We start from the raw sequence: 14,697 nt of genomic DNA, 5'->3' as shown, positions 1-14,697 counted from the left end.
ACAGTTATTATTAATAAAATAAATGTTTATCAGGTGTCTAGTAATGGTTTAGAAATAACTTTATTAAGAGAATGTAGTACAAAATGCATAATAAATACTAGTTTACATAAGAGACGTTGTCAGGATCAAATCTATCCGGCCCCAGTACAAGTAAAGTATAAGCTAATTGTCGTCTAATAATGGTAACGGTAAAAGAAGTGCTATTGTTTCACGTAATACCAGTGGTGATGGATTTCTAAGAAATTGCTCAAGGGTTAACTGGAAGAGATCCCTGAAAGGGATAAGTTCGCCTTTGTACTAATGATGTGTGTTCTTTCATGTTTTATGTTTCTTTTTGTACAATAAAGTATTTTACTACTACTACTACTACTACTATTACTTCTTAGGGTGTCAAAAGAGAAATGGTCAAAATATACTATATTTTAATTACAGCATGTGGGTAACCGCTTTAGACTTACTGGGTGTAAAATACGTATTTTAAATCCATCAAAATAATATTATCATATTTTCGCTTATGCTCTCACTTAATATGCGACACTCTTTGTTACTCCCACTAAGTGCTTCACGCCATTATTCTTGAAGCGACAAATGCATCACTAAACTCACTATAATGAAGCGTCATTATAATACGCTCATTCGTTTAACGGTATTCTTCGCCATATGTTGCTTAAATTGTCCCGAATACAAGTTCCACGGCAACCCTTTTTTGTAATGTTGGTAATGGAGGTACAAGAATGTGGTTCAAATTTTATATCCATAAATATTGAAATATGAAACTTGGTTTTTTAAATTACTGATGATTTTCCACCCTTAACCAATAGCAAGTTAGATCGCTAGTTGCTAAATTATATTCTATTCTATTTTATATACTTAATACTTGAAAAGTAATGAACTCCTGCTGTTAACATATGGGTTATTTATTTCCCCTAAACTTAGTTTAATGGCGTATCAGTAAAATTCCCTAATTTGCTTTGGTTAGCATTTTATCGAAACAGCTTTCATTCAAATTGTTTCAGACCACCCGTGGTTAATCATTCTGGCGTTGGATTCCCAATAAAAATTGATTGCCCTTAGAGAATTCGGCTCCGTTATTAACTTATTAAAGTACTGTTAATATTAATCTGCTGTCTACAAGTTTAAATTAAGTTAGAAAAGGCTAGTAATTATGGGCGGTTGTTTTGAGTTATGACTTATGAACATGTGAATTGAAATTAGTGGGAATAGCAGTTTCTCAATGTACAACTCTGAAACTACTTCGTTAGAAATTCATATTCATGATATCTGTCTAGGGTCCACAAAAACACCATTACCCAAGACGGCTATTGAGCTATCACTTATTATTCTCATATAAAAGAAGATTCAAGCTTGACAAAAGCGATAACATTTTCAACATGTTAATAAACTAACGGTACCGAATTAGAAATTTCCTCGCGTCATTAAAGTTTTTAAGTTATCACCTGAACACAAAGAAGCATCTTCAGAGGAATGTTATCTGGGAGATAGAAGATAATTCCTACGACAGCGTGACACCGCTAACACGCATGGCCACTATTAAATAATAGTGTGAAGTAAGTATTGTTCAGCACGCCCACCAGTAATAAAAGGTAATATGTAAGGCAATAGCGGTGGAATGGGTTTTTGGGAAATTGCTTTCAGGCTTAAACGAGAAAACAATACCTGTAGGTACATAGGTAGTTAGTTTATTTTTAGTAATGCTTATAAGAGTTTCTTTGTTCTATTGGTTATTATGTGGGTTAAACACCTAATACCTAGTGTCGAATTCATACATAAATGCATTTTAGTACCCAGTTAATAGTGTTAGTAATTAGCAAATAATTGTGTTATCATGAAAATTTGGGCAAATTAATTAGAAATAAATAAGGCCACACAAATATATAATATACATATTGTATCTCATGATCATTTGATCGCAGCTTGAAAGCATGGATTCACTTATTTTAATTACTCAAGAAATTAACTTACCTTTCAAACGCAGTTAAAGATAACCACAGTATACAAATATTGCTGGCATAGTCTATTAGTGCAGGGTTAACAGGTCAAACGAAATTCAAAACACTAGAGATGAAATGCCTACAAAAGTTTTAATAAAACCAACAGGATATTCTGCGTGTTAGGAAGTTGCGGATTCCATACCCAGGGAAATAACAATCCTCACGGCACACATACACAATAGGTATACTGGTATATTACGCGACAACGTGTATTGCCCAATTCACACGTTAGTACAGACGTAACAAAGGGAGCTCTGTCCCTCTAATAAACGTAATTGCTCCCCAAATAGCGGGAATAACTATTCCAATTAGTATCTTAAATATATGTATGTTTCGAAGTTATAGGTAAGTTTTCACGGAGAAATTGAGGTTCAGTTTATAATCCGACGGATTTCGAAGGTTGCCTAAGCTAGGACGAAACCGCAATAGGATTTAGAAGCTGAAGTGCTATTGATCATGGTCGAGTAATGGCGAAACTGGCTAAATACTTAATTCGCGAAGATATCGTTCATACAGTAAAGTTTGCAAACTCTTAGTTTACTCATCTTTGTCAACAAAACAAGTTTGGAAATATTATACTCTCTTTACTTAATGAAAACGAAAGATAAAATAAAGCGGTGCGACATTACTATGAATTCGAAGGCATAATTTAAGATATACGAGGGGCGTTCAAAATATTCTCGGTATTGATATCTTACGACCTCTTCTAAAATTTCTTTCGTTACTGGCCGCTAAGGTTTATTCATTGACATTAAAAAAAAGTATAATTCGAACCGAGATAGTCTTTTGTTTTTCTGCAATTGCTGAACAAACATGAACATCATGTACGAATTGACAATGTTAACTAAATTAGAACATCGATGCGTGATAAAATTCTTGACAAAACAGGGTAAAAATCAAAAAACCATAAAAGAGGAAATGGATTGTGTTTACCGTGAGTCTGCTCCTTCTTTATCTACCATTCAAAAGTGGTCAAGCGAGTTTAAACGCGGAAGGGAGAGTATTGAAGATGACCCTAGACCTGGCCGGCCTGTAGTAGCTACTTCACAAGAAAATATTGATAAAGTGGAAAAACTTATATTGGAAGATGGTCGAGTGAAGGTAAAATCTATAGCACAAGTAACCAATCTCTCTATTGGTACCGTACATGATATTATACATGACCATCTTAATATGTCAAAAGTAAGTGCAAGATGGGTTCCGCGAATGCTGACTCGGCTTCAAAAAGACATGCGTGTAGCTTGTTGTTCCGATTTTATTGACCTGTGCGGTGAAAATCCTGATGAGGTGCTGCAAAGAATAGTTACTGGAGATGAAACCTGGGTTCATCATTATGACCCAGAGAGTAAACAAGAGTCCATGCAGTGGCACATTAAGGGTTCAGCTCATCCCAAGAAGTTCAAGGTCATCCCTTCAGCTGGCAAGGTCATGGCCACGATATTTTGGGATTGTGAAGGAGTATTACTAATCTATATATATAAATGCAAGTGTCCTGACTGACTGACTGACTGACTGACTGACTGATTCATCAACGCAGAGCCGAAACTACAAAAACTAGAAAGTTGAAATTTGCACACTAGGTTGCATTTATAAAGTGTACAAGAGATAAGAAGCGATTTTGAAAAATTCAACCCCTAAGGGGGTTAAAAAGGGGATGAAAGGTTGTATGGGGTACAAGTTTTATTTTAAGCTAGGAATTTGAAACTTTGTAAAAATGTATTATATTAAAAAACAAGAAAACTTATTTCAGCGTTTTTGAAAATTCATCCCCCAACGTGGTGAAAAAGGGGTTGAAAGTTTGTATGGAGATCAAATATTTTTGTGAGTGTGGGACTTGAAACTTTGTAAATGGGGATATTATTATAAGACAAGAAAAGTAATTTCAGCGTTTTTGAAAATTCATCCCCTAACAGGGTTAAAAAGGGGTTGAAAGATTGAATCCATTACAAATGCTTTGAAACTTCTTAGAAAGGCATAATAGCCGATTACAAAATAAAGTAATTGCGACGTTTTTGGAAATTCAACCCCTAAGGGGGTTAAAAAGGGGATGAAAGTTCGTCTTGGGGTGCAAATTTTATTTTAAGCTAGGAACTTGAAACTTTGCAAATAGATATTAAATTTAAATACAAGAAAACTAATTTCAGCGTTTTTGAAAATTCATCCCCTAAGGTGGTGAAAAAAGGGTTGAAAGTTTGTATGGATATCAAACATTTTTTCGAGCGCGGAACTTGAATCTTTTTATTTGGGGATATTATTAAAAGACAGGAAAAGTAATTTCAGCGTTTTGTAAAATTCATCCCCTAACAGGGTTAAAAAGAAGTTGAAAGTTTGTATGTGGTTCAAATTTTATTTTAAGCTAGGTACTTGAAAGTTCGTAAAAAGATATAATATTAAAATACAAGAAAACTAATTTCTGCGTTTTTGAAAATTCATCCCGTAAGGTGGTAAAAAAGGGGTTGAAAGTTTGTATGGATATCAAACATTTTTTCGAACGCGGGACTTGAATCTTTGTATTTGGGGATATTATTAAAAGACAGGAAAAGTAATTTCAGCGTTTTGTAAAATTCATCCCCAAACAGGGTTAAAAAGGGGTTGAAAGTTTGAATCCATAACAAATGCTTTGAAACTTCTTAGAAAGGCATAATAGCCGATTACAAAATAAAGTAATTGCAACGTTTTTGGAAATTCAACCCCTAAGGGATTTAAAAAGGGCATAAAAGTTCGTCTTGGGGTGCAAATTTTATTTTAAGGTAGAAACTTGAAAATTTGCAAAAAGATATTAAATTTAAACACAAGAAAACTAATTTCAGCGTTTTTGAAAATTCATCCCCTAAGGTGACGAGAAAGGGGTTGAAATTTTGTATGGATATCAAAAATTTTTTTGAGCGCGGGACTTGAATCTTTGTATTTGTGGATATTATTAGAAGACAATACAAGTAATTTCAGCGTTTTGTAAAATTCATCCCCTAACAGGTTTAAAAAGGGGTTGAAAGTTTGTACAGGGTACAAATTTTATTTTAAGCTAGGAACTTGAAACTTCATAAAAAGGTATTATTTTAAAACGGAAAAAAAATAAATTCAGCGTTTTTGAAAATTTATATCTCAAGGTGGTGAAAAGGGGGTTGAAAGTTTGTATGGAGTTCAAACATTTTTGTGAGAACGGGCTTGAATCTTTGTACAGAGGCATATTATTAGAATACAAGAAAAGTAATTTCAGCGTTTTTTAAAATTCATCCCCTAAAATGGTTTAAAAGGGGTTGAAAGTTTATATAGGGTTCAAATTTTATTTACTTCAAACTTCGTAAATAGGTAGTTAGGTAAATAGAGGACATGAAAATCTTCTAAGGGGTTTGAGAGGGATTATGTCGAGAACAATTTTATTTAGTTAGGGGCTAGAAACTTCGTAGGTTGTGAAAGACAAGTCTCATGCGTTGTATAATATTAATAATTAACAAATGATTAACCGTCCTACTGCAATATTTTGCTGCATAATGTTCTAAGCTAATGTAGAATAAATAACCACCAATATACAAATCCACGCGTACGAAGTCGCGGGCAACAGCTAGTCGATTATAAAGAAAAAGGTGTAAATATCACAGGACAGTACTACGCTAACATTCTACGTCAATTAAAGGATGTAATTAAAGAAAAGAGGCGAGGAAAGTTAACCAAAGGTATTCTGCTTCTGCATGACAACGCCCCCGTCCATACTGCTCATATTGCCAAGGCAGCTATTGTTGAATGTGGGTTTAAAACTGTTACTCACCCACCGTATAGTCCGGACTTAGCCCCCAGCGACTTCTTTTTGCTCCCCAATCTTAAAAAGGATCTGCGTGGAAATAAATTTTCTGACGATGAAGCATTGAAGGCGGCAGTGGAGGAGCATTTTTACACGAAAGATAAAAAATATTTTTACGAGGGATTAAAAAAAATAATTGATCGATCTTTTAAGTGTATGAACATAGGGGGGGAGTATATTGAAAAATAAAAATATCAAACTTTTCGTACTTGTTTGTTTTCATTCTCATACCGAGAATATTTTGAACACCCCTCGTACATATGTAGCCTTCTATACTTGCATGTTAGTCTTTATAGTGCGATGGGACGTTACAACGTTGCACGATATATCTGTTATTACCACACAAAATAGCACACGACCAATAATTTTAGCCTTAATGATATAAAACAAGGATTCGGACGTGTAAAGTCAGAGGTGCTGATTGCAATCAGTTAGCCAGGCGCCATATTTCCGAGATGGCGTGGGCGCGTCCCTAATGACTCTCCCATGCGCCAGCGCAAGCATCAGTGCAATAATTGTACGGCGCATGCCCTTTTGATCTCGCTGAAGTAAAGATAGTTATTACGTACAAGGAGGGTGAAATGAGCGTTAAACTCCATCGGAAATGGTTGTCTGATGAATTATGTGAGGTGTAGAACGTGTTCGATGTCTTGTTAGGTAAAGCGTATTAAATCGTTGGAAAATTAGCGGGCAATTTTGTTATTAATCCTTTGATATGTCGGTGGATACGAATTGAATTCTGTTTTATGTTTTGCTGAACCTTTGCAGGGTTCAATTTAATGTGTAGGAGTAAACATTATAAGTAGTATAACATCTTAAGAGTTGTTTTGCCCTATCTTTAAATATATACATTCGATGTCTTAATTTTGTAACCCTATTGCTAAGAATTTCCCTGTAACACTCATTTCATCAGAATATGGACTATAATATTCGTTACCTTTCTTGATACTAATTTCATATACCTAAATAAACTTCAAACCTAACGATTTTAATAAGAATACACCCAACCCTGTTAAATATTTCATTAATACATTAACGCCTATTATCCAAACAAAGACCTCGTATTATATTGCCAACGACTGTTATTCTTGTGGCCACTTACACTCATTCACATGTGCTACTATTTCGACTTCTGAATTTAATGAATGGGGCACTGAAGTGTCACCATGTGGGCTTAGTTTGAGTGTCAAGGGATGTAAAAAAAATCTTACCGTAGACGGTTAGGAGTGCTGGTTCCGAAATTCTTTTGCCCGCGATATTTTCGGCCACGCAGCTGTAGTTTGCCATGTCCTGTTGACAATATAGCTAATTTAGTAAGCTTAATAATATACCAATGAAAAAAAAAACAATGGGTTGCACTCCGGGAGTGCCGGCAGAAATGAAAACTCAATGACTAGTGCAAAATGTCTGTATAATTGAGGTTAACGCCATCTAGCGTTATTTCGTCGCATTACCTGAAACCCCTAAGCACATCACTGTTAGTACTCGAGTTATATTAATACCAGTTAGAGGGAAACTCACTAGATGGCATTTAAATCGATAACGAAAAACTCAATGACATTGTAACATTTTTTCGATCAGGTCACGTGTCCGTCTTACGGTCACATGACCGTCTTACGGTCACGTGATCTGTCGCGAGTTTAACATTCTTTCCCCACCTCAAAAAGTGCACAGCGCCGCTAAAGAAGTTTTCACTTCAAAAATACATATAGGGTAGCATTCCATTTCTGACCGCAGCTGCACTACAGGTACTGAACGCGTCGCTGTTACTGTCAATTTCCATAGTAAAATGAACAGTAGTGCAGTTGCGGTTGGAAATGGACTGTCACCTATAAATTAATATTTAGTGAAAAATTTAAACAGAGAACAATGCGGATAAAATTAGAAGGAACAAATGTTGAAACAGAAACTCAGTGCGCAAAATCCTTTTCGCAGAAACTGACAAAACCTGTGTTAAAATTACAAAGGACAAGCATTAATTCCACCAACGCGTGATTATATTAACTATTTACTTATTTGCTCTACCTTATATTTTGCTTACGAATTATCATGGCAAAATCAACCTTTTCGAATTAAATATAGAGTTCAAATTACAGAGCAATACAAAATACACAGATGAGGTTTAGTAAGTAAGCGGTGTACTTATTAATTAAGAAGAGCACTTCCGACACCTTTGCGTACTCATATAACGTTACATACAATGCGACATCGCCTGCAATTTATCCATGTCTGCACGCGTTTGTTAATTAGCAAGTCGGTTCAACGGAAACCGGAGATGGAATGAATTATTTGCGGTGCTGTCGTTCGTGGGTGGTTCTGGTTAGGGTTTAGGTGGATATACAGGGTGGCGCATTCAGATCGGTCAGTATGGGAAAATCTGAAACTATAAGACATTCGACGATCTCTTCTTAGGAACCATGTCATCGATTTTAGTAACAAGAAAAACTGCATTCATACATTTAAAAAAATGTGTACTCAGCTCGGGAATCGAACCCGGACGTTTTGAAAAAAAAAAATCTAAAATTATTTCTATTTAGATATCGATTGTGTAGGTCTTAAGCAGTAAATGTTACTATGAAACATGATGTCTGAAATGAATAAAATGCATTGTTTTCATATCCTTTAATTTATTTTAGTATGTTTTCGAAATGGCCACCATTTTTTTCAATACATTTTACATAAAAAAAATTTAAATGTATGAATGCAGTTTTTCTTGTTACTAAAATCGATGACATGGTTCCTAAGAAGAGATCGTCGTATGTCTTATAGTTTCAGATTTTCCCATACTGACCTATCTAAATGCGCCACCCTGTATTTTGGACATGAAACGACATTTATGTTTAGAGGAGATGATGCGCTGTTAAGTATTTGCAAGCTTTTTGTTTATTTTATATTGGTAGCTATAAGGCGAAATGGCCTTCACTTACTGTAAAATCTCAAGCTATTAGACCTTTAGATACGCTAGTAAAACTGTTATTTACGACCACGGTGTTCCAACAAGTAATTCTTGGAAACTATTAAGTTAAATATCACAATTATCACTTAAACTTTTACTACACATGTAACGACTAGATAGGTACAGTCAGCTGCAGAGACAGTTGACCCTCACCTGAAGCTAACTGTACAGTTGTACATTTATTATTAACCTCTAACATGATAAAGTTCTTGCTGAAAACTGCATGCTGCATTAACTGTAATAACTAGCGAAAGTTATATTTAGTCGCGTGTAATTTCTACAGAATAATTCTTTGTGGAAATTGTGGTATAAATCTGTCATATGAATTTATGGCAACAGTTAACATAATTCAGAGCATTAAACACGTTTATCGTTTTCATGCAAAGTAATTGGCAGTCAATCTTCATTGGTCGTATTTGCAAGCGTCACTCTTCATTTGGTCTTTATTTTAAAGTCTAATTCCTGTGCAATAACAATGAATATTTCATGAAAATAATACTTGGGTTGATAATCTTCATTGAGATATTTCGTTAGGTTAAATATCAAAACAAACATATCCAAAAACAATCATATTTTAAAAAAAACATGAATAACTTGTGAAATTTATCATCGTCGGGTATTTATTGCAAATGACAATCATCTTCACTTGCAATGGACTCTGCTATCAATCCCAACCGGTGCAACATTAACCAACTCCGACTTAGCGTTAACAATCGTCACCAACTCGCACTTTATTTGTTTACGCTGTGTTTATTCGTTTGTTTATTTCATGTTTATTTCAAAGTGAGTCCAACTAATTAGTCGAGCGGCACGGACATTTATTAATTGCAACACAAGTCTCCGTCTGCCGTTTTGTTGCGTTCCTCTGCGCGGTGTTGTCTTTCAAAGTCCTGATGAAAGTGGTGGGATATTTTATTCATGCTGTAGCTAAGCTATGTGATTACGTTGCAACACTGCGGCATTATCTCGTTAGTGAATTGCTTTGCTGAATTATAAAGCCGTAAAGCATGTAGTGAGATAATTTGTTGATGATTGTTGTAGTTGAACCTCATGGTTGAAGAAATTTACGCTAATCAAAATTAATTCACGGAATAATATAACAACACAATGTTGTTCCGATACAAAGTCCTGTCAAAATTATGTTTTGTTACACACTTTTATTGCTGACTGTAATAGTACCTGTCCTGTCTAATAAGCCCTCAATTTCGTCGTAAGTAATACATAGTAAACAGAATTATTGTAGATTCAACCATCAAGTCACATACTTTACCACAGGAAACTTGTCACGTGTCAAAATTAAAATAAATACAACTTTATTAATTATACGCGAAGGTTCAACTTTAAAAGTATAAAATTTTCATGACCTAAATAAAACACGTGTAAGTTATACGACTTTTTGCGGTTTTAATAAGCTGTAACGATAATTATTTATAGGCTATAAACGTATTAATGACTATAAAGTTTTTTTAAAGAGCGATATGACGTAAGTTTGGTTTTTGCTTTTTCTGCTACTTAATGCGTAATGATAAAAACGTGTAAACGGGGTTTTTGTGTGATAGAATTGATAAAAGAAAACGCGAAACCTTGCACTTATTCATAAACTTTTTAATTAAATAAACCCTGGCGCATAAACCATTAGACGCTGACTCTTCATTCAATAGACTGTAAGTAGATCAAATATAACAAAGTAATAGAAGTAAAATATTAAGTTGGCTTAGAGACTCTACTAACCGTTTATTATAGATCTAACGGAAGCGAATTTAATAATACCGAGTAAGTTTAAACAGGAATACAAACATTACATTCTATGAACCAAATCTGCCCGACATATAGTTACAAAACAACACAGAATTGCGTCATCGTCATCTCAATTTGAATCGTACCTACATTACTGTAGCAAAACTGTAGTAACAAAACTTTAAGAGTGTATGATCTCATATACCTACTATGACCAATGCTATCAAAGAGGTAGGTTTAAAACAAACTAGAGATTTTTGCTGAGGGCAAAATATATAAAAAAAACTAGAATATTTAAACCTTTACAAAATCTACACGAAGTTTTTTGCTTTTATTCTATGTATGATGGTAAATAGTAACAATACTGCCGTATTATCTTTGTTCAGCCATAGAGAAAAAAATACATAGAGTGCTCACTCCATACATCAGTTCAGACTATTAATTTCAGTATCTACATCTAGCATCGAGTAGCGGAACTATCAGTACTGCTACTTGACAATAGATGTAGCACTGACCGGAAAGTCTTATCTCAACAGCATAAGACTTTCCGGTCGGTGGCGACATCTATTGTCAAGTAGCAGTACTGATAGTTCCGCTACTCGATGCTAGATGCTAATAGTCTTTTTGGTACTAAAACTGATGTATGGAGTGAGCACTCTATGTATTTTTTTCTCTATGGTTCAGCATACATTTTGATTATTTTTCAATTATTAAAATGGTCATAATCTATGAATAAATTTAAACAAAAGACCTATGTTAAACTGCAGTCTTTATAGTCAAATCAGTGTTTAATGATAAAGGGTGAAACGTGTAGGTGTAAAATTCTTATTTGTACTACGTTTTATATCAGGAAATTGATTAAGTTAAACTCAATAACTATACCGTCAATAACTTCAAAAAGTACCACCTAATTGGTGTCGGATAAGGCTAATTGAGCCCGATACAAGAATTTATTACATGGTTAACTAATTAGGCACACACAGCACAGCGATTTTACATTCGAAATAAACAATTTCTACTTTAAATCCAATAATGACCCGTATTCTGAAAATATTTCACGGAACGAGTTAACAGCACAGTTTTATTTCTACAATTTGAATTTTGCCAAACTAGTGAACAATAAAAATGGCGCGCTCGAAACTTTTGTATTCAATAAAAATGTTACTCACGGTTGTCTGTCAGCGGAATTTTATGCGGATTGTGCACGAAATGTCTGACAAGCGGGAACTATTGTTATTTATCCTTACATTTATCATTTCGACCGAGTATTCTTGTATTTTACAAATAAAAAAATTCTTAATTATATGTAACTTGTTTTCTCATTGATTTGTGTTGAGACTTTAAATAGTTGTGAGTCTGTTTGTCGTAAGAAAATTATTTTGAAGTTATTATATAATTTTAGACCTATTTTATCAGTTTTTAGCAATTTAAGGGTGAAATTCATATTAACGTCTCAATCAAGGCTGCCTATCCGTTTTTATTATTATATCGTTTTTATTATTCGATAAGATTGTTTCTAGCAGGTTGAGTGGATCTAGCAGGTTCTCGCTTTAGCCTAATACTTTTACATTCGCACTTAATACTGCTTCAAAACAGCGCCCTACCCGCTTTAGGCGGGATACCCGCCTTAGGCTCTTGTCCCCAATACAATCACTGTAAATTAATTTTTAAGTCCTCATTGAAACTAAAGGTCAAAATAACGGATTATCTATACAGTTACGAGGGAAGATAAGGTTTTATCAAGATTAAGAAGTAAGTAGCTTTATCAATCATTTAATGGACCGGTAAAAAAATTTGAACGCGTAATAATCTTGACTGTCTACAGTCATATCTAATGCCATTGTGAAGCCGGTACTTAAAAATAGTAACTTAATCTGAGAGTTTATCATGTAACAGTAAGTTGAAGAGATAACCTGCATAGAAACTTGTTTGCAGGGGGGTCAATTATCTCTGCAGCAATACATTGTATCACCGATTTGGTTTCAGTCTTTATAACCAAATCAATATCGGTATAAGTAAATATGTTAATCGAATGAACTGAATTTGTATTTGACTTACTTGTAATGTAGCCCTTGATATCACCAGATTCCCCTCAGCAGAGATCAGTACGTTATGATCCTGCTGAAGAGGTGCCCCGTGCTTTAGCCACGACACTCGCGGGGTGGGCGCGGCCTGCGGAGCGGCGCAGCGGAGGGACACCGAGGAACCTGCTTCAACCGAAACTGGTGATGGTGACATGGTAAACACTTTCTTGAGATCTGTAAAAGAAAAAATGGCGTCTATTTGCGTCCACAAATTGCCGTTTATCCTACTTATTTGTGTCGACTCTCTATTAACTATTGTACTTATTTGCTATAGACAAACTATAATAGATGCCAATGATAAATATTACTGTGAATGTTTGGAAATTTAATGTTTCTCATCCTCAAATATTATCATACGCACATTTGTTTAGGGAACAGTTTCGGCCGAGTTTATTATACATATGTGTAAATCAACATGTAGGTATATTAGTTATTGTTTCGTTTCAATAACTAGCTAAATAAATATAAATAAAATAGGTAGGTACCTAATTTGAATGTTTCATTTACAAGAATGAGTTACACGAACAGGTATGTTACAGAAGGTATTTATGCCACGATACCTACTAGGATTTAATTATGAATATCGCATTCTCAGATAAATAAGTTTTAATCGTGATTTAGGTATATGTGTTTGTTACAACTGAATCAGTTGAGAAAAATACATTGAATGAAATTGATTTCAATTAAACATTTTTGTGGTTAAATTAAGGCTTAAACGGGACAATAATGGCATCGAATTCCCATCTCTCTCTTTAATTCGACATTCCATTGTTGCGTAACACCCGCATGCGAACTTCATACAAAAAACCGGCCAAGTGCGAGTCGGACTCGCGTTCCAAGGGTTCCGTACATTAAGTCCGATTTACGCTTGACTGCACATTTCTGATAGGTTTTCCTGTCATATTATATAGGTAAAGAACTATTTTGTGTATTTTTTTCAAAATTGTAGACCCAGTAGTTTCGGAGATAAGGGGGGAATGGTCATTTTTTACCTATTTTCTTGAATAACTGCTAAACTATTTATCCTAAAATTATAAAAAAAAAATTGAGATTCTTACAATGATCTCCTTTCATTTGATATGTGACACGATATAGTTTGAAAAACTTTATTTTTAAATTTTCTCATTTACCCCCCAAAAATGGCCTCCATATTTAAAATTCATCATTTATACGACCATCTTTGGTTCACAAACTTACATGTGTGTGCCAAATTTCAACTTAATTGGCCAGTAGTTTCGGAGAAAATAGGCTGTGACAGACGGACGGACAGACGCACGAGTGATCCTATTAGGATTCCGTTTTTTCCTTTTGAGGTACGGAACCCTAAAAATGAATGAGCTCATACAAACAAAACCCATGTCAATTACAATTTATCACGCACGCGTGGACTGGCCACTGTAATGTGATAATTGTTTAAGGAGTGACAGTTTTGTTATGCAACATAAGGGTTTGGACTAAACTATCAAGATATTATTCCACGTTTATTCCTTTACTCTAACCTGCATTGCCGTGATACTGTCTGTCTTTGGGTTAGGCTGGGTTAGGTTACCATTTAATAGACCGGAGTGGAGCTATCTATGAATCTTAACTTGGTACAAACAAATATGTATTTAGGTTCTCGACAGTGGTGGTTCATAGTGTAATCACTAATCCGGTTTCTTTACTATGCACAGTAACGGTCGTAAACCAATGTCCACGTCAATGGATTAAGGTGGAAATTGTATACTATTTAATGATGTTACCGTAGTAAATTCGTATCAGTTTCATATTGATACTAGGAAACTCTATGGCTCGTTTGTACGAGCTATTGTAGCTGGGTTTTATAGACTGGCCTTTAATAGGTACATAAAATACTCTGGAATCTCTCCTTGCAAGTATCAAAATGAACGTGCCTATACGGATCTCTAATTTTATTGACAACAACATTTGAGTTTTCTGTTAACGTTTTTAGGGTAAGTTGTTTGCCGTTGTGACTACCAATACTAGTCTAAAGCTAGGTTAGACAAAGCCAGTAACGCTGGCGCCAGCCCTCAGACAAGCCAGCACTCAGCAGCGCTGGCTTCTGGCTTATGTTTGAAAAACTGTATACGAGGCCAATAACAAGCCAGT

General features: G+C 34.8%; 1 protein-coding gene across 3 annotated transcripts in view; it reads right to left on the bottom strand.

Moving 5' to 3' along the window:
* LOC134650179 (netrin receptor UNC5C-like) overlaps positions 1-14,697 on the bottom strand; it is a 69,573-nt gene that overhangs the window by 17,804 nt on the left and 37,072 nt on the right. For all 3 annotated transcript variants that reach the window (XM_063505076.1, XM_063505078.1, XM_063505077.1), the window contains 2 exons: positions 12,563-12,762; positions 7,023-7,101 (listed from right to left, as the gene is read on the bottom strand). In XM_063505076.1, coding sequence (XP_063361146.1) covers positions 7,023-7,101; positions 12,563-12,762 — 279 coding nt within the window. The remainder of the gene's footprint in view (positions 1-7,022; positions 7,102-12,562; positions 12,763-14,697) is intronic.

Source organism: Cydia amplana, chromosome 8 (genome assembly GCF_948474715.1).
Source record: "Cydia amplana chromosome 8, ilCydAmpl1.1, whole genome shotgun sequence".
Taxonomy (NCBI): Eukaryota; Metazoa; Arthropoda; class Insecta; order Lepidoptera; family Tortricidae; genus Cydia; species Cydia amplana.
This window is presented reverse-complemented; position numbering and strand designations above follow the sequence as displayed.